General features: G+C 51.8%; 1 protein-coding gene across 2 annotated transcripts in view; it reads right to left on the bottom strand.

Annotated features, from left to right (window-relative positions):
• The window catches only part of FBLN2 (fibulin 2), an 89,820-nt gene that overhangs the window by 14,057 nt on the left and 50,222 nt on the right, over positions 1–25,541 (bottom strand). Inside the window, exons 3-10 of one of the 2 annotated variants that reach the window (XM_025921523.2) lie at positions 16,433–16,544; positions 14,865–14,994; positions 12,490–12,670; positions 8,857–9,066; positions 8,127–8,240; positions 7,421–7,522; positions 5,056–5,196; positions 768–902 (exon numbers count right to left, since the gene is read on the bottom strand). In XM_025921523.2, coding sequence (XP_025777308.2) covers positions 768–902; positions 5,056–5,196; positions 7,421–7,522; positions 8,127–8,240; positions 8,857–9,066; positions 12,490–12,670; positions 14,865–14,994; positions 16,433–16,544 — 1,125 coding nt within the window. The remainder of the gene's footprint in view (positions 1–767; positions 903–5,055; positions 5,197–7,420; positions 7,523–8,126; positions 8,241–8,856; positions 9,067–12,489; positions 12,671–14,864; positions 14,995–16,432; positions 16,545–25,541) is intronic. The other variant, XM_025921531.2, reaches the window with a different exon arrangement.

The raw sequence follows: 25,541 nt of genomic DNA, 5'->3' as shown, positions 1-25,541 counted from the left end.
CTGTAGGTCTTACCTCTTTGGTGACATCCTCCTGGACATTTTTAGTTAGAAAAAAAACCATGCTTCCCATCACCTGTGAAACAGGCTCTCAACCCCCTCCCTAATGGGGCCTGCCAACCCCACCCCCATCCTTCCACACTCCCAGCCTGTAACCCCGAGACTTTCCGTTCTTTGACCATGCCAAGATCTCCCCTGTCCCCAAAGGCCTCACACTCGCTGTTCCCTCTGCCTGGAGCCCCATGACTCCACGTCTGGGTTCCTCGGACATCACCTCCGTGGGAGGCCTCTCTGGACCCCCACCGAAGGGAGCACCCAGCCCACAGACACTCCTGTCCCCCCATTTGCTTGTGCAGCCTCTGTCTCCCTCATCAGGGGGTGACAGAGAAGTACACCGTGCCCCAGCAGCTCAGGATGTATCTGTTCAAATGGTTCAAGGAAAACTCTCCCTCTTCTTAGGAGACTAGAATTTTCCAGTGGAAGGCACACGAGTGAGCCTTCTGTGGAGCTCTACCCCAACGTACAAACAGGGGAACAACTCCACACCAAGACACCAGCAAAGGTTGCAAGCCCAGGAGCACACTCTGGCTCCCCACCACCAGCCTCAGATGCCCCCACCCTGCCCCAAACACTGTCGTCCGTGGGGGCTTCCCACAGGCAAGAAACCCAAGTGCTTGGGGCCTGCCAGAGGGAGAAGGCTCTGGGCAGGGTGAGGGTGGGGCCAGGGGCAGGGCACGGCAGGGGTGGGGTGTCCAGCCTGCCCCCCTCACCTGCGCACTCGCCGTCCTGGAAGGCGTAGCCGGGCTCACAGGTGAGAGCCTTGTAGCAGTGGAAGGAGCCCACGGTGTTCACGCAGTGCTCTCCCCGGCTGCACGTGTGCAGGTCTGCCACACACTCGTTGATGTCTGCGGGGGGAGGGGCCGTCAGGGGCCATGGGGTGGCGGCAGGACCTTGCCGTGGCTCAGCCAGCCCTGCCCTCGAGGCCTCAAGGTGCTCACCACCCAGAGACTCACACGTGGTTGGTGTCCACCTGTCTGTGCATCCATTCATTCAACAAAGATTTATCAAGCATCTGCTGTGCCAACAAGCATTGTTCCTGGCACCAGATCACATCCATCAGTGACTAAGACAGACACAGCCCTGGCGGAGGCCCAACAGATAAATACACAAAGTAGGGAGGGGGGGTGGTCACGAGTGCTGTGGAAAAGACAGAGCAGGGCCAAGGAAATAAGGAGTGCGTAGGGGCAGCAGGGAGGTCAGGGAGGGATCGTCCGACAAGAGGGCCTTGGAGCAAGCGTCTGAAGGGGTGACAGAATGAGCCAAGCAGACATTCCTGGCAGAGAGGACCATGGACGCCAGGGCCCCGAGGAGGGAGCCTGCCAGGCAGATTGAAGGACAGGCCAGGAGGGGGTGTGGCTGCAGGGGACAGAAGAGAAGAGAGTGTTTGAGATGGCAGAGCAAAGTGGGAGTCACGGAGGGTTCCGGCAGAGGACTGAAATGGCCTCGCTCATTTGTAACAGGGTCCCCTGGCTGGGTGGGATGCTCCGGTGGGGGGGGGGGGGGGAGTGTGGAGGCTGTTAGGACAGAAGATGGATGCTGGGGTTCAGACCACCACCCACGGAGGTGAGGAGAAGCCAGCTGTTTCTGGAAATGCAGTGAGGGTAGAACCGACTGGATCCACTGACGGATGAGACGGAGGTGAGCAAGAAACAGGAGCTGAGAGGTGTGCAGAGCTTTCTGGCTGAGCAGCCAGACAGGCAGGGGTGCCAGCCCTGGCGATGGGGACGGCTTTGAGAACCAGGCTGGCAGGGAAGGTCAGAGCCTGTGGACACATTGCATCCGAGTGTCAAGAGGCAGCCAGGCACACACGTGAGTTCACTGAAGGGGTCTGAGCGGAGACACTAACCGGGGAGTGGTCAGTCGCTGAGGTCACCCAGGGCACAGGACACAAAAGAGGCCAAGAACCCCCTTGGGATGAGCAAGTGGGAAGGGGAGAAGCCGGTGACAGTGTGCAAAGGGAGGGCAGGACACTGGAGAGTCAGCCAGAAACTGCCCCAGGCCTGGCGCTCTGGATGACGGCCGGCCGGCCCAGTGCCTGCCACCTCCACGCTCCAGCAAGCAGGGAGGTGCCCCAGTCATTCGCTGATGCGTTCCTCCCTTCACACACAGTAACCAGCATCTATCCTGTGCCAGGTGGCCAAGCGGGGGCGTTGGCCACAGCGCCTGCCCTCAAGGGAACTGCCAGCCTGCCGTGGGGACGGGACAGGGAGGAGAGATGCTGGGGAGAAAAGCGATAGGCTCAGAGCCCTGGCCTGTCAGAGTCACTTCTCGGGGGCAGCGACAGGTGAGCTAATTCCATGAGGATGCTGGAGACCAGGTGGAAGGGGGCAGAGCAGGGCAGTGAGGCAAGAGACTCCCCCAGCCTCACAGGAGAGCCAAATGGCATACGGGCCAGGCTGACCATGAGACTTCAGTGGGGGTGGGGAGGTGTGAAAGGGAGAGTTTGGGGCCAGCAGTTTCCAAGGAAGGCTTGGCTGGGCAAGATGAAGACTTCTGATTCACAGGATGGATGGACAGGGGAGGTATGTTCCCACGACCCCAGAAACGCCAGAGCCCCAACAGCCTAGGAGGAATCAGGTAACAAATAAAAGCAGCCGGTGCTCAGTGAGGTTCACTAGGGGCCCGGCGGTTTACAGATGCAGCTTCACAAAAGAGGAAATAGGTCTCCCAGAGGGGCTGTGACCAGACCAAAGTCACACAGCCTGCACGTGGCAGCAGCAAAAAGGGAACCCAGAGCACCCAGCCTAGAGCTGCGCCCTTTCCACGCTGCTGTGGGAGAGGCCCCAGAACCCTCCCATCATCTAGCAGCACAGCCCATCTGGGACACTTTTCCCAGGGGCCAAGATGGTCCTCAAAGGGCTGGGCACAAAAGGCAAACAGCAGAAATTGCACGTCCAGCAGGAGTCTTCTGAACCTGGCCCCACCCGATCCCACTGTGGCTTCCATACCTCCGGTGATGGGGGGCTCACTACCTATGCAGGCTGCCTCAGCGTGACACATTTGTTGACATAACAATGACGTCAAATACCAGGACATTCTTCACACAGACAATCTCTACAGTGACTAAGGTGGATGTTATCACTATCTCATTTCACGGATGAAGAAACAGGCTCAGAGAGCTGAACTGATTTGTCTGAGGTCTTACAACAGGAAAGCTCAGAGCCAGGATTTGAACCCACACAGTCTGGCCGCAGAGGCCATACTCTTCATCCGCGTGTGAATCTCCCATGTCACCAGCCAGGGTTCATGAGCATGCGTGGAGCAAACAGATGACCGGCAGAAGACATCGGTACCCATTTGTGCATGAATAAATGATGGAAAGACCAAGTGCTAACAGATGGTAAGACGAGCAGGTCAGTGGAACAAGAGGAAGGACAGGAGACGCCCATGTGTCTGTGCAGAATGAGCAAGGAGGGAGACACGAAAGAATGAGAATGTGAGCTCATAAATTTTGCTGAATGAAATACGCCTTTGCTCTTCTAGTCCCAGAACCTGTTTTCTGGCTACCTGGTGACCCCTTTTACTGCAAGATCTTCTGTCCAGGCCACCAGGGGAGCCTGCACACCCAGGCACGGCACGGGCATCCTGGGAGGGGTGCTTGCAGGCCTGGGCAGGATCCGCCTTCCCAGACATACACACACAGACACGACCCAGACAGGAAGAGCCACCCAGCCACTGACAAGCAGGTTCGGGAGGGCTCATGTTGTGCCGACGGCTGGGGGGCCAAGGGCAAACATGTCTGCAGCCGCCCCTCAGCCCAGCGCCGTGGGCCCATCTGCCCAGCGGCGGAGGGTGACGAAGAAGAGGACATGTCCAGGCTGGACATGGTCCCCAAGCACAAAGAAGACAGACGGGGCTCTGGTCACGTGCCCTGGACGCGCTCTGCACTGCTCCTACCTGCACACTTGTGTTCAAGCTGTTCCTCCCACCCTGCACGCCCTTCCCGATTTCCAAGTCCCGTCCATCCGTGGAGACCACTGCAAATGCCACCTTCTCCGGGAAGTGTGTCCAGATGCCACCAGGTGGAGTGACCTCTCCCTTTGCCTGTGCCTCTGCTGGAGCATTTCCAAGAGTCTGTCCTGAGTCCCTGCTAATTTGGGTCTATCTCTCTGTACAGAACCATCACGTTTCCTCCATGAAAATATCAGGCCCCCACACTTGGTGCCCTCCCCACTCCCTGTGGGGCACACCTGAAGCCCTAGCCACTGGCCCACATGTGCACCAAGAGGCAGGAGGGGAGGGCCGTTACAGAGCACCGGCCCCACCCATGCTTGGGCCAGGAGCTGGATACCACTCGGTACCACCCCCTGCCCAGTCCTCTGGCCCCAAGGTTAGAGGCAAGGAACCAGGCTCAGAGAGGGAGCTCCACTGTTCAGTGTCACACAGCAAATGAACACTGAGTGGGGGTGCAATGTGGGTCTGCCAGACCCCAGCTCCATCCTTCCGCCTCTGGAGGGGATTCTAGTTGTACCTAAGGACAACCTCAGCAGCTGACATCACGTGCTCACGATGCCCCAGGTCTGGGCTCCGGCATGCACATGTCATATAATCTCCAAAGGAGCATCAATGTCTCCTCTTTTCACAGATGATGAAACTGAGGCTTGGAGAAGGGAAGACATTTGTTCAAGGCCACAGAGCTACTAGGGGCTCCTGCTTCAAACCCAGGCCTCCCTGCCTCCAGACCCCACGGACCCCCATCCTGCTGCCTGGACATGCGACCTCCTCATCGCAACGCCCCAGCCAAGTCACATATCAACTACCTTTCTGACTCACAGGCACGTACGTCCCTGAGGAAAGCAGCCTCCCAGTGGTGTCAGTAGAGAAGCGGGACAGGACACCAGGACAGACAGGGCATGGCACGGAGCAGGGGGGTGCCGGCCGTGCTGAGAGCTCATATGCAAAGGGCAGGCCCTTTAGCATGTGGCCACGGCATGGCCGCTTGGCATGGAGCAGAGCAGAGAGCCGTGACAGTGGCGGCAGGCGGGGGCTCTCGCTTACCCACGCACTTCCTGTGCATGTTGAGAATAAAACCCTCAGCACAGAGCACCGTGTGGCTGACACAGTAGAAGGATCCCAAGGTGTTGACACAGAACTGTCGCAGGCTACAATCATGAGTGCCCATCAGGCACTCGTCTTGGTCTAGGACAGCCGCAGGAGGGAAAACAGAAGGGCCATTAGAGAGGCGTGGAGCATTCAGTGACAGAGAGGGAAACTGAGTCCCAGGGAGGGGCAGGGACCTGCCCAGGGCCTCCCAGCGCATCAGTCGTACCTCTGGGCTTCGGGCCCAAGTCTGCGTTTGTACAGTCACGTGATATCAGAGCCAGAACCCCAGTAAGGACAGGTAGTAAGGTGAGGCTCAGAGAGGATGGCAGGGTGGGACCAGAGGCCGTCTCCCACCCAGCTCCGGAAATATTCCACCTCCAGAGGCAGACAAAGGAGCCACACAATGGCAGGTGTTGCAAACTCAAGTGCCTAAGGGACCAGGCTGGCAACATATACAGGAGAAGGGGCCAAGAGCGGGGCTCTATGGGGCACTTTGGGGTCTGTGCTCTGTTCCACTGGGGGACCAGGACTGTGAACCCCTTGGGGCAGAAGTTTGAAGAGAAACCTGAAATCTTGTCTTTTTTTTTAAGTTCTTGAGTTTTCACAGTTGGTAACTTGCTTGATTATTTTAAACGGAGCAGAGCCCAGCAGGACTCCCCTGCAGGGCTGGCTGCACCACTCCAAATGCCACCTGTAACCTCTGGCCTGGACCCCACAGCCGTCACCACCAGGGGTCCTGCAGAAGCCTGGAGACACACAGACACTGGCCTGAGGCCTGACTGGGACCCGGAGGAGTCCCGACACAGGAGAGACACATTCCTCACATTTTCAGGGCCCTGAGAGATGGGGAGCAGGGCCCAGAGGGCACTTGAGATCTGCTCCTACTGCCTGGCCATGGGGTGGTTTTCGTCCACAGCAGAACACAGTCTTGGGATGACCTGGGTGGCTCAGTTGGTTGAGTGTCCAACTTCAGCTCAGGTCATGATCTCACAGTTGATAAGTTTGAGCCCCACGGACATCAGGCTTGCTGCTATCAGCACAGAACCTACTTGGGATCCTCTGTTCCCATCTCTCTCGGCCCTTCCCCCTCACACACTCATGTGTGTTCTCTCTCTCTCAAAAATAAACATTCAAAACACAAGTAAAATAAAATAAAACAAAACAAAAAAAGTAAAGTAAAATAAAATAGGAACACAGTCTCAGCCAAGGGGCTGGATGTGGGGTCCCAGGATGTGGCAGGGATACGGGTATTTTCTCAGATAGACTTAACCGTTTTAACAAATATCATGTGACGTCACTCATATGTGGAATTTAAGAGACAAAACTGATGAACGTAAGGGAAGGAAAGCAAAAATAATACAAAACAAGGAGGGGGACAAACCATAAGAGACTCTTAAATACAGAGAGCAAACTGAGGTTGCTAGAGGGTTGTGGGGAGGCAGATGGGCTAAATGGGCAAGGGGCACTAAGGAGGACACTTGTTGGGATGAGCACTGGGCATTGTATGTAGTGATGAGTCACTAAATTCTACTCCTGAAATCATTATTACACTCTATGTTAGCTGACTTAGATGTAAATTTTTAAAAATAAATAAATAAAATTAAAATAAAAAACAAAAGACTTAAATTAACCCTTTTACCCTTGGACACCCATCAAGGTCACATCTCCAAAACCTGAACCTGAACTAAAGCATTTCCTAGCCCGTCCCACGCTCCAGGCCTGGGAGGTCCTGCCACCAGATATGAGGAGGTGTAGTCTAGAGGTCTCTCAGGCATCATTCACTGTGGGAACCACCCCAGCAGGTGTCGGATCCAAATGCCCCCAAGTCCTGGTCCACCGACGTCCCACCGAGACAAGACCCGGTCCTGATGGGGTCGCAGGTGTGAAAGCCACACGCTTTTGGACCTTCTTTGGCCCTTTTGTGAATGGCAGAGTTACCAACATCTATTGCCCCTTCTTTGGATTCAGTAACAGAACTGAGCGCATGCCATTCAACTGGGGCTCCTACTCCCCAGCCTCGCTCCCCATCAGAGGCAAACGTCACTTCCAGGTCCCGCCTTCACAGCGGGGCATGGACATCCCCCTTTCTCTTTCTCCACACATGACCACAACAAGGACAAGGTGGTCACAAACCAACCTCAGCCTCGCAGACAGAGTGAGTCGGGAGTGTGGTCCAGGGATCTTGTCAGAAATACAAACCCTCGGGCCCCACCCTGGACCCAGGCCGCCTCGTTCTGCCTGTCCCGTCTCCCTTCCGGGGCCCCCACCACAGGCCAGCTCAGGTTGGCACAGGTACGAGAGCAGCCCCCGTGGATCTCACCTTCACAGGACACACCATCCGCCATGATGGCGTAGCCAGGGAAGCAGGAGCACATGGCTGTGTCCCCAATGACGCTGCACACCTGCTTGCAGGGCCCGTTGTCTGGGAAGAAACCACACAGAGATCAGGGACCACTGGGCTCATTACCCCCGGCTCCGCCCTCCAGGCAGAAGGAACCCCACACTCCTGGTCCTTTTCACGAGGTCCCCGGTAAACCAGCTCGCACAACTGGTTGGTATCTGGGACAATCGCCACCAACACTCGGATACCAAACCCCTCCCGGGAGTCACAGTGCTGCCAGAAGGGAAGGGGACAGAGAGGACAGAGAAGGAGGGAGAGCAAGGATGCAGAGACAGAAGGAACAAGAAAGAGGAAGAGAGGAAGAACAAAGAGAACTTTCTACGCAGTACTGCAAGCAGTCTCCAAGACAGTTCTCAAGCAAGGATTTTATTCTCTCAGTACTCTAGGAGCTGAGACAAAAGCAGCTAACTGACTTGCTTGGGGTCACACCCTGGCCCTCAGCTCCCCCCATCCACAACCTCACCTCCTACCAGCTACACTCTCAACTCCTGACCTCAGACAGGCAAGACCAACCAAATCCCCAAAGCAGAAGCACCCCTTTGGCAGGAGGCCAGCTTGCACATGCCCAGCACTGGGGAGCTCACCCCCTGCAGGCAGCCCAGACCCACCCCATGGCCCAGGTTACCTTTGCAGGTGTTGGGTTGTGGCTGCGGTAGCAGGATGGTGTTGGAGGCCACTTGGGAGGACTCTGGTTTCAACGCGGACTCCTCTGGGGCCTCCGGCTGTGGGGGGTCACTGTCTGTCATGGGCAAAGCAGACAGGAGGGGAAGGATGCATGTCTTCAGCCTGGCCTCAGACTCAACTCACACCCTAGGCACCACGCCAGGCATGTGTCAGAGACTGCCTCATTTAATCCTCTCCTCCTACCCATCTCACAGGAGAGAAAACTGAGGCTCAGAAAGCAACATACTACATTACAGCTATTTGGGGCAGAGGAAGAGAGGAAGCAGGGGAGTGAGTATCTATCCCTGGAAAAGCAGCAGGCAGAAAGCACCCCCAGAGCAGGGGCTAAGGCAGCCTTGTAGGCTGCCTGTCAGAGCCTGACCCCCTTGGGCCCAGTGCTGGGGACACAGCTTGAGTTGGGTTGGTGGGAGCCTCTGCAGCCTGGGTCCTGGCCCTGCACTGAGGTCTAGGGTGGGGTGCTGGGGCTGCCCGTGCAGACGAAGCTTCAGATGGAGGAGATGGAGTTTCAACCTGCCTGCCTGGCCTTACAAATCCCATTGCTAGAGGCTTCTGATTCCCAGAGATTCCAGCATGTAGGGTGACAGGAGGGCAAGGAGCCCATTGTGGCCATCACAGGACCACCACGCTCCACTGGCAAGATCAGCCCCTGCCCCAGCCATCTGGGCCCTTACCTGGCCGGCAGGTACGGCCATCGTCCTGCAGTGAGAAGCCAGGAAAGCAGGCACAGCGGTAGGAGCCCACGGTATTGATGCAGAGATGCTGGCACAGCTCCCCTGGGAGGAGCAGGCACTCATCCTGGTCATCGCCAGGCAGGCTGTTGGGCAGCTCAGTCTCCGTGCCCAGTGACAGGGCCTCCCGGCTCGCCAACTCTGCCTCTGAAACTGGAGCGGGGGTCAGTGCTCATGATGGGACACGCGTTCACCCAGCGGGTGGCTGACACTACAAGCCCCCATGGAAATCAGTGTAGGTCCTCGTCAGAACCTCTGTGTGCCCAGCTAAGATAGCATGGACGGACAAAGGATGGATGTATCGATGCATCGATGCATGGATGCATGGGTGAATGCGTGGATGCATGGATGGATGGATGGAAGGATGATAGATGATGAATGCAGGGATGGATGGATGGATGCATGGATGGATGATAGATGATGACTCCAGGGAAGGATGGATGGATGGATGATGGATGCATGGATGGATGGATGGAAGGATGATAGATGATGAATGCAGGGAAGGATAGATGGATGGATGGATGGATGGATGGATGGATGGAAGGAAGGATGATAGATGATGGGGCGCCTGGGTGGCTCAGTCGGTTGAGCGTCTGACTTCGGCTCAGGTCACGATCTCGCGGTTCGTGAGTTCAAGCCCCGCATCAGGCTCTGGGCTGATGGCTCAGAGCCTGGAGCCTACTTCCGACTCTGTGTCTCCCTCTCTCTCTGCCCCTCCCCTGTTCATGCTCTGTCTCTCTCTGTCCCCAAAATAAATAAACGTTAAAAAAAATTAAAAAAAAAAAGGATGATAGATGAACTCAGGGATGGATGAATGGATGGATGGATGGATGACAGATGATGACTCCAGGGAAGGAAGGAAGGAAGGATGGATGGATGGATGGATGGATGGATGGAAGGATGATAGATGATGAATGCAGGGAAGGATGGATGGATGGATGGATGGATGATGATGAATGTGGGGAAGGATGGACAGATGGATGGATGTAAGGATGGAAGGATGATAGATGAACTCAGGGATGGATGAATGGATGGATGGATGATAGATGATGAATGCTGGGAAGGATGGATGGATGGATGGATGGATGGATGATGGATGGATGGAAGGATGATAGATGATGAATGCAGGGAAGGATGGATGGATGGATGGATGGATGGATGGATGGATAGATGGAAGGATGAAGGAACAGACCTCCAGCAACAAGAATGCACCCATCAGAGCCAGGTCCAAGTCTTTGTGCCCTGCAACATGACAGGGCCAGGCCCACAACAGTCCTCAGGAAGCTTTGGCTAAAGTGTTGAACTGGATCCAGACCCCTAGTCTCAGTGACATCTGGGAGGACCACCTCTAGCAACAGAAAGACCCCAAACATGTGTTCTGTCAAACAGAGATCTGAACTCTTACTCAGGCCTCCCTTAGCCATGTCACTTGGGCAGTACTGGGTCTCTCCATGCCTCCCCAGGCTACAGTGGGGAGCAGGTGACTGTGGCAAAGAAGGCTCCCGGGGTTGAGCTGCACTGGAAGCTCTTCATATAACAGTAATAGGATGGGGAAGGGAGGGGGGCCCGCAGCCCTCCACATTCCTAGTCGGCATGGGGCTTCAGCCTTGCTCACTAGCCCCAGACAGCTGAGCCCCACAAGAGACCAACTGCGTGAGGTCACATCTGATAAACATGTTTCGTACTGAGGATGCTTACACTGCGCTCCAGCCCGGTCAGCCCTGGCCTGGCACATGCAGGTGGGGCCGTGATGGCTGGTGGTCCAGCCCGGAGTCCTGGCACTATGGGTGGGCAGCAGACAGACTTGGGCCCGGGCTCCAATAAGCATGCCACACCCTGGGCAGCATTTCTAGGATTCATGTTCAGCCCACCCTCATCAGCAGGCTCTTCAAACAATCCTCCTGGCAGGGGGAAAACTGAGGCTCAGAGGAGCAAAATGATTTTGCCCAAGGTCACCTGAGCAGGGCTGGAACCCAGGTCAACTTGACCCTGCCATCTACGTCCCCTAAGGCCCAGGTTATACACCAGTTCCCCACTAGAGGACAGGAACATGTACCTCTGCATCTGGACCCTGACTAACCCTGTCCCCGTCTTGTGACTCCTGAAGCCTAACTTCCTCCCAAACGTCACCTTGAACCAAACACTTCTGGGTACTCACCAGGCCTTCACACTGCTACAACAGGCCCCTACAGCCAACCCCAGCGAATGGTATTTCCTTGGACTGGACACAGATCAGTGTCCACACTAGCCTGGTAAGGCTAGCCACTCCCTCTTAGTGGAGTCTCTGTGGGTTCACTGGGACACTACATCAGGCTCCTGCTGGCCCACAGGCACAGTGGAGGCTAACGGTCATGAGTCCAGAAGACATCCCTGGCTAGGGTGACAGAAGCTGGACATGGCACCTAGAACAGTGACCACAGCACGTGGAGGTCAGAAGAAGGAGGAGACCCCGGAGACACTGAGGGCTCAGGCAGCAGCAAACAGCTCCAAGTTCTGCACTGGCACCAGAGTTCTCATACCCATAGCCTATGGCTGTTTGGGAACAGGGACACAGAGGAAGAGGGCGCAGTGCTGGTCAGCCCTCAGAGGGCTTGTGGTGGTGAAGGGAAGGCCACCAAACAAACCCATAATCCATTCAGTTATTGGCGAGTGACTCTCAGGGGCCGAGCACTGAGAATATAGGGAGAAAAGACAGGGCTGGTCTGAAGGGGCTGATCAGGTGGGCAGGGCAACATTTATGAATGCATTCTCTATACTGGTTATATCCTGTACCCTGAAGACACAGAATGGCACAGTGAGAGGGATGGAGAACACATGGATAAAGGAAGGGTAAATGAATGCATGGATGAGTAAAAGGCTTCCTGGCTGGGCTGGTAGGTGAATACATGAGCAGAAGGCAGATAGATGATGGATGGATGGATGGATGATGGATGGGTGATGAATGGATGATGGATGGATGATGGATGGATGGATGATGGATGGATGATGGATGGGTGATGGATGGATGGATGGATGGATGGATGGATGGATGGATGGACGGGCAGAAGGTAAGTGGATGGGCTGCTGGGTAAGTAGATGGGTGAGTAAACAAATTGATGCAAAGATTGATGCGTGAGTGGATAGATAAGGGACAGAGGAATGGATGGTGTACTGGAAGGATGAATGGATGGAGGAATGGACCAGGGGCCAGGAGAATGTGCAGGGGATGGTGAGATGGATGGATGGATAAAAGAGCGGATGGGAAGGAAGACATGTGGATGTGTGGATGAACAAAGACATGGGAGGGTGGGTGAGTGGAGAGTGGAAAGGTGGTAGGGGGTTGGTGGTTTGGTGGCTGGAGTACATGCATAGCTGTATTCGATTACCATCTCAGAAATAATAGGGCAGAGTCACCATTGGAGGCTACAGAAGAACTCTACCTAAGAGCTGAACTTGTGCCTCAACCCACAGGTGACAGTACACACAAGGTTCCTACAGGAGGCAAGAGGGCATCCGACCTTGGCCAGAAGCCCCCAAAGCTCTCTCTGCCTCTCACTCAACTGGCCTACACACCGTGGCCCAGTGGGCAGCACTCACCTCTCCGCGGTACGGCTTCGGGTTCCAGAGGCCGGCGGACCTCGGGCACAATGAGGGGGTCTTCACCCTCACAGCAGGAGAGCATGACGTGGTTGCAGGGGTAGCCCAGGTTGGGGTTCGACTCGCACGAGTGGCCCTCGGCCCGCACACGGAGTCCCAGCCCACAGCAGTCACAGCATTGCTGGAAGGAGAGGGGCCATCACTGCCCACACTCTGGCCCCTCAGAGCCCATCTGCCTTCCTCACAGACCGTGAGCCCATGGGACTCACTCAGGGCCCCCAGGGCACAGCCTGGGTCCAGGCTCAGGGACTGGGATGAATTCATCCTTGTCTTATTTCTTCCGGCCCCGTATGTGCTCCCTGAGAGCAGTGCTCCCTGTCTCCACTTCCCATGTCTGGCTCAAAGCAGGGCCAATATAAGCTTTTTGCAATAATTAACAATTGGCCACCTATGAAAAGAACCACAAACTAACCCCAGACATACCCACCCCCCCACACACCAATATTGACTAGCAGAACCCAGTTCTACTCAGGCCCCCTAAAAGACAGAATTTCCCTTGAAGTTAGAGACAGGAGTGATATGATGCTTTCAGGAGAGCTTTAAACTAGGGCTGACTCAGCTTGGAAGTGTATCTCTTTTGCTCTTCTCTTTCCTTGATTTTGGTTGGTGTGATGGCTGGAACCCCAGCAACTATCCAGGGTCATGAAGTAACCTGGAAGATGGAAGCTACAAGCTGAAGATGACTGTGCAGAGAAGCAGAGCCTGGGTACCTGAAGGTATCACATAGATCCACCCCATCCCAAACTGTCTACCTCCAAAAACAAAATATTTAATCTGTTGAAATTCCTGTGGTAGATGGATTACAACAACAGCCCCGTTCGTTCACTCTTCACTGTTCTGCTGTCTTTGCAATGTGATAGCTCAGTTTCTCCTTCAAAGGAGAGAATCTATGTCCCAACAGCTTGATTGGGCCTCAAAAGGCCTTGCACATTTCTACGCCCGGTGTTGGAACCCAGCCACTAACGGAATAAGCCCAGGTTAGGCTACTGGAGGTTGAGAGACCACATGCAGCAAAGAAAAGCTGGCACAGCCGTCATCATCCCAGAGCGGTGCCAGGAGAGCCATCGGCTTGTGGCAGACAGGTAAGCGAGCCCAGCCAGATCAGCTGAGCATGGCCTAGGTCAGCAACTCATGAGTTAACTCATGAGTTAAGTGAGGCATAAGCCACTAAGCTTTGGGCTGGTGTGTTATGTAGCAATAGCTCATGGATTCTCCAGACCTGCACTTCCCAATGGTGAGCACAGCCACCATGTCCTTAATAGTTTGCATTATCTCTGACCCTCACAGCCACCCCAGAAGACGGGGATTATTAGCCCCACTTTACAGATGGAGAAGCTGAGGCCTAGAAAAGAGGACTGGTCCGGGGTCGAACACACACAGTGGAATGCCAAACTTGCCTGGCACCAAAGTCCTTTCCCTAATATCAGTTGTTAGGAAATTGGCCCCAACATGACAAAAATCAAAGTCCAAATCCTCTCCCAAATGGTGCCCCCCTTGTCACAGTCATCCGGGCTCGTGACACAGGCTTCTTTCCACTCCTTCCCTTCCTCTCTCTCCCAGTCTCCCGCAAACACCTCCTTCCGTGGTTTGTTCCTGAGACTGTTCTACGGTCTTAGGTTTGCTCTCAGCCCCTGCTGCAGACAGTCAGCTGTCCACCCCCACGGTCTGTTTCCCCTTCCTCCTGACATTCAATGGACACACGACCTCCCCAGAATACAGACTGCGTTCCCCAGCCTCCCTTGATGCTAGGTGTGGCCACCGGGCTAAGTTCTAGCCAATGCAGTGGAAATGGAAATGCCTTCTGTCCTCAAGGAAGGCTCTTCTTACCCCCCAAGTTCACAGCAGCATTATTCACAAAGGGTACCAGGCAGCTGTCGGTGCCCACTGACAGAAGACTGAATGAACTGTGTTACTTCTGTACAACGAAGTGTTATTTCACCTTGAGAAGGAAAGACAGTCTAACACATGCTACGACATGGGTGACCATGGGGACAAGATGCTAAGTGAAATGAGCTGGACACACAAAGTAAAAAAAAAGAAACAGAAAGCCCTCCGGGGGCAGGAATTTTCACGTGTTACTCATTTTTGCATCCTTAATGCCTAGGACAGCCTGGCACATGCTGGTGTTGAATAAATATTTCCTGCCTTAATTGGCCGCTATAATAACCGATGATGTTTTCTGTACAGATGAAGAGGCCCCCACCCCAACCCCAGGCAAGAGTGTCACTCCCTATGGGGGAGTCCCCCAGGGAGCCTGACGCCCCAGCCCTCAAGGACCTCGGGCCCAGGCTACGAATGCCGCAGGTCGGGCTTGCCTTGTACAAGGAGACGCCACAGGTGTCGTTGTCCTCAGCCCCACAGGCCTCGCCCTCCTTGGCCCCCATGACGCCAGCCATGCAGCTCTTTTCCTTCAAGTAGGACACGCAGCAGTGCTTCTGGGCTGTCCTGCAACAGAGGTGTGCGTCAGCCGCACCCGAGCGCCTGCCCCCATCCAGGAGGGATCACAGGTCCCATTTCACAGAGGAGGAAACTGAGGCTCAGAGAAGGAAGCCCCTCCCAAGACCCACTGCAAGCAAGACCAATGCTGGTGGCAGGGGCATCAGCAAAGCTAGCCCATGCCCCACCCAAGAACACGCGTTCTATTTCTGAGCTTAACCAGGAACACTCGGGGCCTGGAGCCCACCAGACTCCATGCTGTCTATTCCTGACCAATGTGGGAGGGGGTCAGCATCCTGAGGTCCCCACAGGGCTGAGAAAGACAGGGGGACTCAACCCCAGGAAGCAGAGGGCAGCTCAGCCCAGAAGAGAGTAGCCTCCAGGCTCCCTGGCCATGCCTCCCAGGGTCTATAGGGCTACCCCGGGCAGAGGTAGTTGATGAGCCAGCACACTAATAGGGGGGCTCACAGGGAGGTGGGGTTCAGCCTCACTTGGGAAAGGGCATGTCGCAGTGGGAGCTGTTCAGTGATGGGACTGTCTATCTATGAAGGAGTGAGTTTCCCATCACAAGGCAACACAAGCACACTCTCAGGGCCCCTAAGCTCAAAACTCCTGAATGATAACATTCTCTAACTCCTAAGTAGCTCCTGAACTGGCGCAATGACAGAAGGTAAAGGAAAGAGACAAGGCTAGAACTTAAATGTTTCCAAAGGGCGCACAGTGGTCCAGACATTAAGTGACAGGGGGTCTAACCCTGGCCGTGCTCCTGGGGAGCCGTGTGGCTTTGGGTAAGTCATACCACCTCTCTGAACCTTGCCCTCATTGTCTAGAAAAACAGTAGGTTGGAAAAGAAGGCATCCTTGGGGAAAAGGAGGTGAATGGCCGGCCGAGACGTCTTCGGGGCCTGGCACCGAAGGGGCAAGGGTATAAATTCTTCCTTTGCAGACAATACGAGTCAGAAGAAACAATCAACACAGGCAGCAGAGGACAGTGAGAGGCCAGCCTTTTGGAGACCCCAGGGTAGCAGAGTGGGGAAAGAAAGAGGGCTGAAGGCTCCCAGCTCAAAGCCAAGGACGAAAAGCCCGTGTGGGCCAAGCACTGCCCCAGCAGCAAGGGCAACATACAGCGAGTGAGGCACCCAACCGTTCCTGGATGATAGTGGTTCTTTAACACTTGCTCCAAATTGTAGGATCTTTTTACTCTGCTCATCAGTCCAGCTACAAAAGTACGTGCTTAGCTTACTCCTGCAGCCAGGCTTGGGCTCTCCACACCTGGAGAAAGCCAGCTAGCAGGCTCACAGCAGCCACAACCCAACTGCCCCTGTACACCTGGAGACAGGTGAGACTCGTGCTCACCTTGCACTGCCGGGGCCCCGGGGGCCAAAGCAGGCAGGGATCTGGAAAAGGCGAATGGGCAGCTCTTCCTGCTCCAGCGTGCCCACCCCTACCTGCAGGTGTCACCCTCAGCGCCACTCTCGGGGATTTCCAGGCACTCGTCGTTGTCGATGGCCCACTGCTGTCCGGCTGCACAGCACGTCTCGATCAGATCCTTCGTGGAGACTGTGGGTGGCAACATAGGCAGAGTCACTACTGTGGAGGAGGCATCTGGTTCCAAGGTCTCTCAGGGCCAGCAAGCAGGTAGATGTTGCTGGTGCTGTACAGACCCCCGTTACTGGGCCGGAGACTCACTCACCCCCAGCCCACAAGGACGACCTTCTTCGGAGAGCTGCCTGCGAGGTTAAGTCAACCCCACGGGGGAGGAGGCGGGGAAGTATGGCCAATACGGGATGAGTGGGGGTACAAAAGCCCAGCCCTGCCTCTAAGGGGACAGCCCTGTGGAGCTTCCTGTGGGATGGAGAACATTGGTCAGCTCCTTCCCTGCCCCCTCCCCAGGCAGCTTCTCCAAATGAACCACCACACGCACAAAACCCTCAAGTCAGGCTCTGCTTCTAAGGAACTTGACCTACGACACCAAGACAAGACAAGGCATAAGAAGCAACAGCAGCAGTGAGGGAAGTTTAAAACTCGTCCAGGAAAGTTCGTGGGGGAAATATTTGTGCCTGGGGAGAGAAGGAGGAGGCAGAGGTAGGGGAATGTGTTAAAACTGAAAGGCACAGACCACAGCTTAAAAAAACAGATGAATTTGCCCACCCCCAAATTCAAACTGTATAAAAAAGAACCCCATAGACAAATAGAAGAGACTGCTGACAGGTTAGGAGGCATTTCTGGAATGTCTAAAACTGGCAGGACGTCTGGGTGGCTCAGCTGATTAAGTGTCTAACTCTTGATTTCAGCTCAGGTCACTATCTCATGGTTCATGAGATCAAGCCCCACATCAGGCTCTGCACTGACAGTACAAAGCCTGCTTGCGATTTTCTCTCGCTCCCTCTTTCTCTGCCCTTCCCCTGCTCATGTGCGTGTGTGCTCTCTCTCTCTCTTTCAAAATAAATAAACTTTAAAAAAAACTGGCAAAGAATTGCCAGTGAGAAAACATAATAATCTCCTGAAAATTAATATTAAAAAAAAGTAAGACACCTATTAAACTAGAAAAATTTTAAAAAGGAATGCATGCCAGGCACAGGTGGGAACCCTCCTGCCCTGGGGACAGAAGGGGTCACCGGCACAGCCAGTCTGGAAGGAGATGAGGTACTGCTGACACAATTAAGTATATACCTCGTCCTGACCCCAGTGGTCTTGTTCCTGGCTGTGCATGCCAGGAAAGTCCTCCCCCAGGCTCACTACAAGGATGCAATGCTTTGGCACCATTTGTGGAAAGGGGTTGGAGGCAGCCTAGGTGTTCATCAGTGGAGAAGTGGATGAATAGAATTTGGGGACGTGCTCCATGGAGGACTCCACAGCTGTCAGAAATAATAGAATAGACGTACACCCAACAACATGAAGCTGGACACACACACAGCAACGTGGAAGCACACAAAACAGAGAGCTGGGGGGGGGGAGAGGGAGAGGGAGGAAAAAACCAAATGAGATCTATTACACAAATTAAAAATATTGCACACAAAATTATAATATGTTTTTGCACATAAATTAAAAACACACACATGCAAATTAAACAGAAGAGAACATTTACCTCCGGTGGGGCAGAAGTTGGCGATGGGGACAAGGGCCAAAAGAGAATATATACATAAATAAAACAAGAGAGAGTCTTACAGAGACAATAACATGTAAGGTGCCAGAGATGAGTACAATTCACCCAACCATTTGGCTCTGAGATCTAAAAATAAATGCAAAGATAAATCACATCTAGCCAAAAGACACATGAAAAGGTGCTCAACATCACTAATCATAAGGCAAATGCAAATCATAACCACAATATTAGAAAAACACAAGAAATAACAACCACTGGCGAGGATGTGGAGAAAAGGGAACACAAAGGGGTTCCCAAAAGGGAATGCAAAGTGGTACAGCCGCTGTGGAAAATAATATGGAGTTTCCTTAAAAAATTAAAAATAGAAATAGCCTATGGTCCAGTAATTCCACTACTGGGTATCTACCTAAAGAAAACAAAACACTAATTTGAAACACCCCTCTGTTTATTGCAGCATTATTTATAGTAGCCAAGATATGGAAGCAACCTATATGTACATCTATATATAATGGAATATTACTCAGCCCTAAAAAAGAATGAGATCTTGCCATTTGCAATAATATGGATGGATCTAAAGGGCATTATGCTAAGTGGAATAAGTCAGACCAAGAAAGACAAATACCATATGATTTCACTTACATGTGGAATGTAAACACACACACACACACACACACAACAAATGAACAAACAAAAAACCCCAAAGAAAACAGACTCTTAAATACAGAGAACAAACTGGTGGCTGCCAGAGGGGAGACAGGTGGGGTGGGTGGGATAATGAAGAGAATTACAAGTCACAAATTTCCAGCTACAAAATAAACAGAGATGAAAAGTATGACATAGGGAATACGGTGGATAATGTTGTAATAACATAGTATGGTGACTACATTTATGGTGCTCTGAACAATGCACAGTATTGTTGAATAGATATTTTGTACACCTGAAACTAATATAACACGGTATGCTATTATACTTGAATAATAATTTTAAAAAACAAAGCAAAGCTCATCTAGAATACCTACATGCAAGCTGGGGGGCAGCAGGGTGTCACAGAATAACTTTGAGCCTGGGTCCACCTCTTTGTGCAACCATGTGTAGGCATTTTTTCTCTCTAAAGACTCCATGTCCTTCTCTGCTATGAAAACCCTTAGCTGCACAACCACTGAAACCTACGAAGACTCTCTAAATGTCTTTGAGCAGGTCATAGAACCCAGCAGAGCTGAGGAATAAATGTACCAAGGGATGTCAGCAGCCTGCAAGGTTCCAGGAAAAGAGTGACAGCTCACTAAGAATCATCAGTTTCATCCCCTGAGTGGGCATTTCAAGTTATTGAACTCTTCTAAGTTTCAAGTCCCGTTCCTTAAAAGAGGGAAAATAAATTTCAGTAACAACCTGAGGGCTGTACCAGGAGGAATGAAAACAATTCTTAATAACAACCATCTACCAGAAACAAACTCAACATTAGACGCCTGCCTCACTGAAGTGAGAGATACGAAAAAATGCCTACAACACTCTAATTGGTATTGTCTTAGAGATAGATACTAGCAGCTACAATAAAGCAAGAGAAAAAAAAGAGGCAGTAGAAATAGAAACAAAGAGATGATGGGCAGCTCAATCCAACTTTGGCTCAGATCATGATCTCGCGGTTCGTGAGTTCAATCCCTACATCAGGCTCTGTGCTGACAGCTCAGCACAGACTTGGATTCTGTGCCTCCTTCTCTCTCTGCCCCTCTCCCACCTGTGCTCTGTCTCTCTCTGTCTGTCTCTCTCTCTCTCTCTCTCTCTCTCTCTCTCTCTCTCTCAAAAATAAACAAACAGCAAAAAAAATTTTACAGAGAGATGATGGTCATTATTTGTAGATGTTATGGTTTCATCTTTCTAGAAAATCCAAAGGAATCAAAACTCACACAGTACTCAAATGAATACTAATTAATAATAATTATTATTATGTGGTAGCCAAAATCAAAACCAACGTACTCCGTTTAGTGGCTTTCTAATACAAGAGCAACGATTAAATAGGAAAGTAGTAGAAAAAATTCCATTCAAAACAGAAACAAACCTAGAAATAAATCCATCATAAACATGCTAAATCCACATGAATAAAAAAATTTAATTGTCTAAAAGATATAACAATGTATTTTATTAGAAATATATATCATGAGGCTGGACAGGGAGGTGGGAAGATTCAGTACCTTAAAAGATGTCAATTCTCCTCCATTTAATCTACAAATTCAATGCAACCCAAAATCCCAACACAATTTATCATGAAACTTGTCAGGCTAAGATTCTAAGATTCATCCAAAACAAGAAATGTCTAAGAATACCCAGGAAAAATTCTGAAAAGAAAAGAAGAGCATACTTGAAAGTTCCAATAACTAAAGTTACGAGGAGATCAATGAAACAACAGAATTTAGAAACAGAACGATATACATTAGGGAATTTAGTATGTGATAATGGTGGCATTCAAACTCAGTGTGGAAAGGACTGAATATACAATGTTGGGACCTATTTCACACTACACACAAAAATAAAGTCCAAATCCAAAGGCAGGATTAGAAGAAACCTAAGAAAATAATTTTAGGATAAAGAGAGCCTTCTTCAGAAGTAAAATCCACAGAAGAATGAAATTGGACCCTACCTCACACCATATACAAAAATCAGCTTAGGGTGCTTGGGTGGTTCATTGGGTTGAGCCTCTGACTCTTGATTTCAGCTCAGGTCGTGACTTTGTGGTGGAGGGATCAAGGCCCATGTCAGGCTCCACGCTAATCATGGAGCCTACTTAAGATTTTCTCTCTCTCCATCAGCCTCCCCATCCCTGCCCACACTCTGTCTCTCTTGATCTCTTTCTCTAAAATAAATTTTTAAAAAAATATGTTTTCCTCTAAAACATCAACTCAAAAGGGATTAAACACTTAAACGTAAGACCTGAAATTGTACAAGTCCTAGGAGAAAACATGGGCAAAGATTCTTGACATTAGTCTTGGCAACGAGTTTTTGGTAATGACATGAACACACAAGCAACAAAAGCAAAAAATCAACAGGTAGGATGACATCAAACTAAAAAGCTCCTACAGCAAGAGAAACAATCCATAAAATGAAAAGGCAAGTTACAGAAAGGGAGACAATATCTGCAAACCACATATCTGATAAGGGGCTAATATCCAAAATACAGAAGGAACTCATATGATAGCCAAAAAAAAAAAAATTATTTTATTTTAAAATGGGCAAGGGACCAAAATAGACATATAAATAGTCGACAGGTATGTGAAAAGGGGCTCAACATCACTCATCACCGGAGAAATACAAATCAAAACTGCAATGAGATGTCACCGCACACCTGTTAGGGTTGCTAATGTCAAAAGGCAAAAGATAACAAGTGTTGGTGAGGATGTGGAGAAAAGAGAACCCTCCTGCGCTGTGGGTAGGAATGTAAAGTGGTGCAGCCACTATGGAAAACAGTATGGAGGTTCCGCAAAAACAAAACCAACAAACAAAAAACTATGGTCTAGCAACTCCATATACAAAATCTTCCAGGTACACATCTGAAGGAGATTAAAGCACAATCTCAAAAAGATATCTGCACCCCCATGTTCATTGCAGCATTATTTACAAGAGTCAAGACACGGAAGCAACCTAAGTGTCCACTGATGGATGAATGGAGAAAGATATGGAAAGAAAGTGTGTGTGTGTGTGTGTGTGTGTGTGTGTGTGTGTGTGTGTGTGTGTGTAATGGAATGTTATTCAGCTATTAAAAAAAAAAAAGAAGGCAATCCTACCATTTTCAGGAACATGTTTGGACTCTGAAGGTATTATGCTAAGTGAAATAAATTAGAGAAAGATAAATGCTGTATGATCTCACTTATATGTGATATCAAAAGAAGCCAAACTCAAAGGAACAGAGTAGTTTGGGTGGGTCAGGGGGGTACTCTGGGGAGATGGGGAGATGTTGGGCAAAGGGCACAAACTTCCAGTTATAAGATGACTGAGTTCTGGTGATCTAATGCCCAGGATGGTGTTTGTACACTTGAAAGTTGCTATGAGAGTAGATCTTAAAATGTTCTCACCGTAAACAACAACAAAAAATGGCAACTATGTGCAGTGATGGATGTTAGTGTTATTGTTGTAATCACCTCACAGGGCATATGTAGAGCAAATCATCACACTGTATACTTAAACTTACACAATACTGTATGTCACCTATGTTTCAATAAAGCTGGCGGGGGGGGGGGGGGGACAAAATCCACAAGTACAAAGGAAAACCTGAATACAATAAAGTGTAAAATACCTGTATGGCCAAAGACAGCATATCCAATCAGCCCCAGCTACTCTCTTACCCCGTCACTCCTTTTCAAGGCTCCTTGAGTAGCATTCATCACTATGTGAAATCTCGTTTACTTATGAGCTTACTTTTCCGCTTGCCTGTTTCTTTCTCTACAATGGCACTGGTGTCTCTGTGGCCACCGAAAGTGATGCCACCATTCCGTGCTTAATCCTTTCGCATTACACTCCGGGCACGTGGGAGTCATGCCTAGCTCAAATACTTCTGGTGATGGGGAGCTCCCTCCACCCAAGCAGCCTGTCCCTTTTCTTCACAGCTCAAGTTCACAGCTTTCTTTTGCTGGACAGAACTCTTACTGCCCCAAGCCTTCTCCAAGACTGCCTTACTGACATTAGGAGATTACAGTGGATCCATGGGTCTTAGCCAGCTGATATGAGATGGGTGCCCTATCGAAGTAACAGTAGCAGCTAAAATGAAGTGGGAGCTGGGCTCGGGTCCAAGCACTTTCATCCTCACAGTTTCGATGAGTACTCTCGTTTGCCTTATTTACAGCTCAGGTGGCGAGCCAGAACTCCCAAGCCTCAATTTCCTAACTTCTCTTCCCCTCTCCAGGCCTCAGCTTCCCCACATCTGTGGCACAGGCTGCTTGATGTAGCTGATCCTGAAGGCGCTGTCTGAGAATCTAACCAGAACCAGCCTGAGAGGGGGTGCTGCTTCCCTGTGGATCGACTGGAGTTCTCTTCCTGCCCCCTCCTTGATCAGAAGCCAGGTTCCAGCCTGTGCTTGGCAGACTTCCCACCATTCTCCCCTGGCCTTTCCCACTCCAGCTTCCCCCTGTTTCAGACAAAGGAACTCAGAGGCCATGAACCCTTATGCTGGGAGGGCCACCCACTTGGAGCAGGAGGGGGAGTCCGTATAGGGGCCAAGCCTGGTGCTGCTCGGCACTGTCCAAGATGTGGGAGGCAGAGCCGGGCAAAGCCCAACAAGATGTGTACCCCTGTATCCTTGTCCAAAAGACACACCCGCCTCCCCTACCCCAGGGCTTTGAGGCTCGGCCCAGAGGCCCTCTCCTCCAGGTCTCCTTCCTTGACCACCCCCTCTGAGCTCCCCAGACTCTGTCTTTCCCTCTGGTTCTTTTTAAGTTCCCAGGCACCAATCGTTCAAATTTCCAGTTCTAGGGTTTACTTCTTCCCTTCTCCGTCTCCACCCCGGCCCTGGCTGATCTCATCCAGTCTGCGAGCTTCAAGTGCCTTCTCCAACACGATGCCCTCCCCCCACATCTGTCTCCAGCTGTAGTTTCTTGCACACACATGCAGCTGGCTAAGGAACCACCACCGATGCTCCCTGGTGTTCCCACTGCTAGAATCTGTTCGGCAACCGATTTCCCCGGGTCTTCCCTGTGTCAATGAGGGGCCCCTGGAAACCTCAGGACCCTCCCGGGCCAATTCCTCCTTGCTCACGTCCCTCCATCACTCATGGGGCCACCTCGGAAGTGATCCCAGTCCAGCCACCTGGCCCCTCACCCTGCCACCACCACTTGGCTCAACAGGGCCCCTGCTCTCACGGGTATCCTCCTCCAGGCCATTTTCCAGAGGGTGTCAGAATGAGTTCACAAATACAAATCAGATTGTGTCTCTCCTGGACCCACAGGCCCCCAACTGTTATCCCTTCTTTACTAAGCCCTGCTGACTGCCTCACCTCATCTCCTTTCTCTGACCCTCTTTCTCACCCACTCCGTCCACTCCTTGAACTCCCTGGGCTCATTCCTGCCCCAGGGCTTTTGCGTGTTCTGTACTTTCTGCCTGGAATCCTCTGCCCTTTTCCTGTGCCCTGCCCCAACCCCACTGTCTACAGGGCTGCCTTCCTTTTCTCCTTCAGGGCTCTCACCTCCTCAGAGAGGATCTCCCTGACTCCTGTATCTAAACTAACCTCTATGCCAACCCTCTTCACACCACCCTACTCCGCCTTTTAACCCTGGCCTTCCCCAGTCCAGAGTCAGCTCGGGGAACCTGTGGTCCACAGACCCCACTGGATGGCCACTGACGTATGGGATGAAGCACCCCTCCCTGGTGTGGCAATCACAGCCCAGAGTCATGTCCCAGCTCTCACCCTGTACCCTAGCTACACATGCTTCCCCTTACCACTTTGTCTTTGCACATGCTGGTCCATGTTAGGAATGCCCTTCTCTGCTCTGTCCAACTGTCCATCCCTAACCAGCCAATTCATATATGACTCCCTCTGAGCTCCCACTGGCACCCACCTCCACCCCGGGGGGACCAGCAGCCCCCTCCTCTGGCTTCATTCACGTCAGCACTCGGTACATGCTTTCACCGTAATGTCACTCTCAGATGACATGCTTGTCTCAGCCACCAGACGGAGAGGGTCTCGGGAGCCGAGACTGGGTCTGAGTCCTCTCAGGGCTCCCAGGGCCTGGTGCTGAATGAAGTATCCCAGGCCCTTGGTGTATATCATGTCAGGGAAAGCTTACATCAACAACATGAAGTCAGATGATTACCTTGATCTTCCAGATGTGTAAATAGAATTTAAGATACACAGCCCCGGGCACAAGCTTAGGAAAATGAGGAAGGAGAAAGAAGGCACACCATGGCCCGTCCACCTTGCCCGCACCGCCTCTATGTGGCAGTTTCTACCGGGGGTCCCAGTGGGCCCAGACACGTCCATACCATCACCGTGAACATGGGCTGGGGGACATCGGCAGGCCACTCATCCTCTGAGCCTCCATTTCCTCGCCTGTAAGATGGGCGAATAACCTCTCCCTGCCATACTTCACAAGGTGGGGAGGTGAGAAGATTCAGTGTCTGGCAAAAAACAGATGCACAGGAATCGGTTCCTCCCTACCCCTGGCACACAGCAGGTGTTTGGGGACTACTCCCCAATTAACTAATTAATTAAAACACAAAGGAACTGGGGTGCCCGGTTAGCTCAGTCGGTTAAGCCTCTGACTTGGGCTCAGGTCGTGATGTCACAGTTCGTGAGTTCAAGCCCCACGTCAGGCTCTGGGCCGACAGCTCAGAGCCTGGAGCCTGCTTCGGATTCTGTGTCTCCCTCTCTCTGCCCCTCCCATGATCACACTCTGTCTGTCTCTGTCTCTCTCTCTCTCTCTCTCTCTCAAAAATAAATAAACATTAAAAAACATTTTTTTTTAACGCAA

This window comes from Puma concolor, chromosome A2 (genome assembly GCF_028749965.1).
Source record: "Puma concolor isolate L17-30 chromosome A2, mPumCon1.1.hap2, whole genome shotgun sequence".
Taxonomy (NCBI): domain Eukaryota; kingdom Metazoa; phylum Chordata; class Mammalia; order Carnivora; family Felidae; genus Puma; species Puma concolor.
The sequence above is the reverse complement of the archived record's forward strand: the minus strand, read 5'-3'. Positions and strand labels throughout refer to the sequence as shown.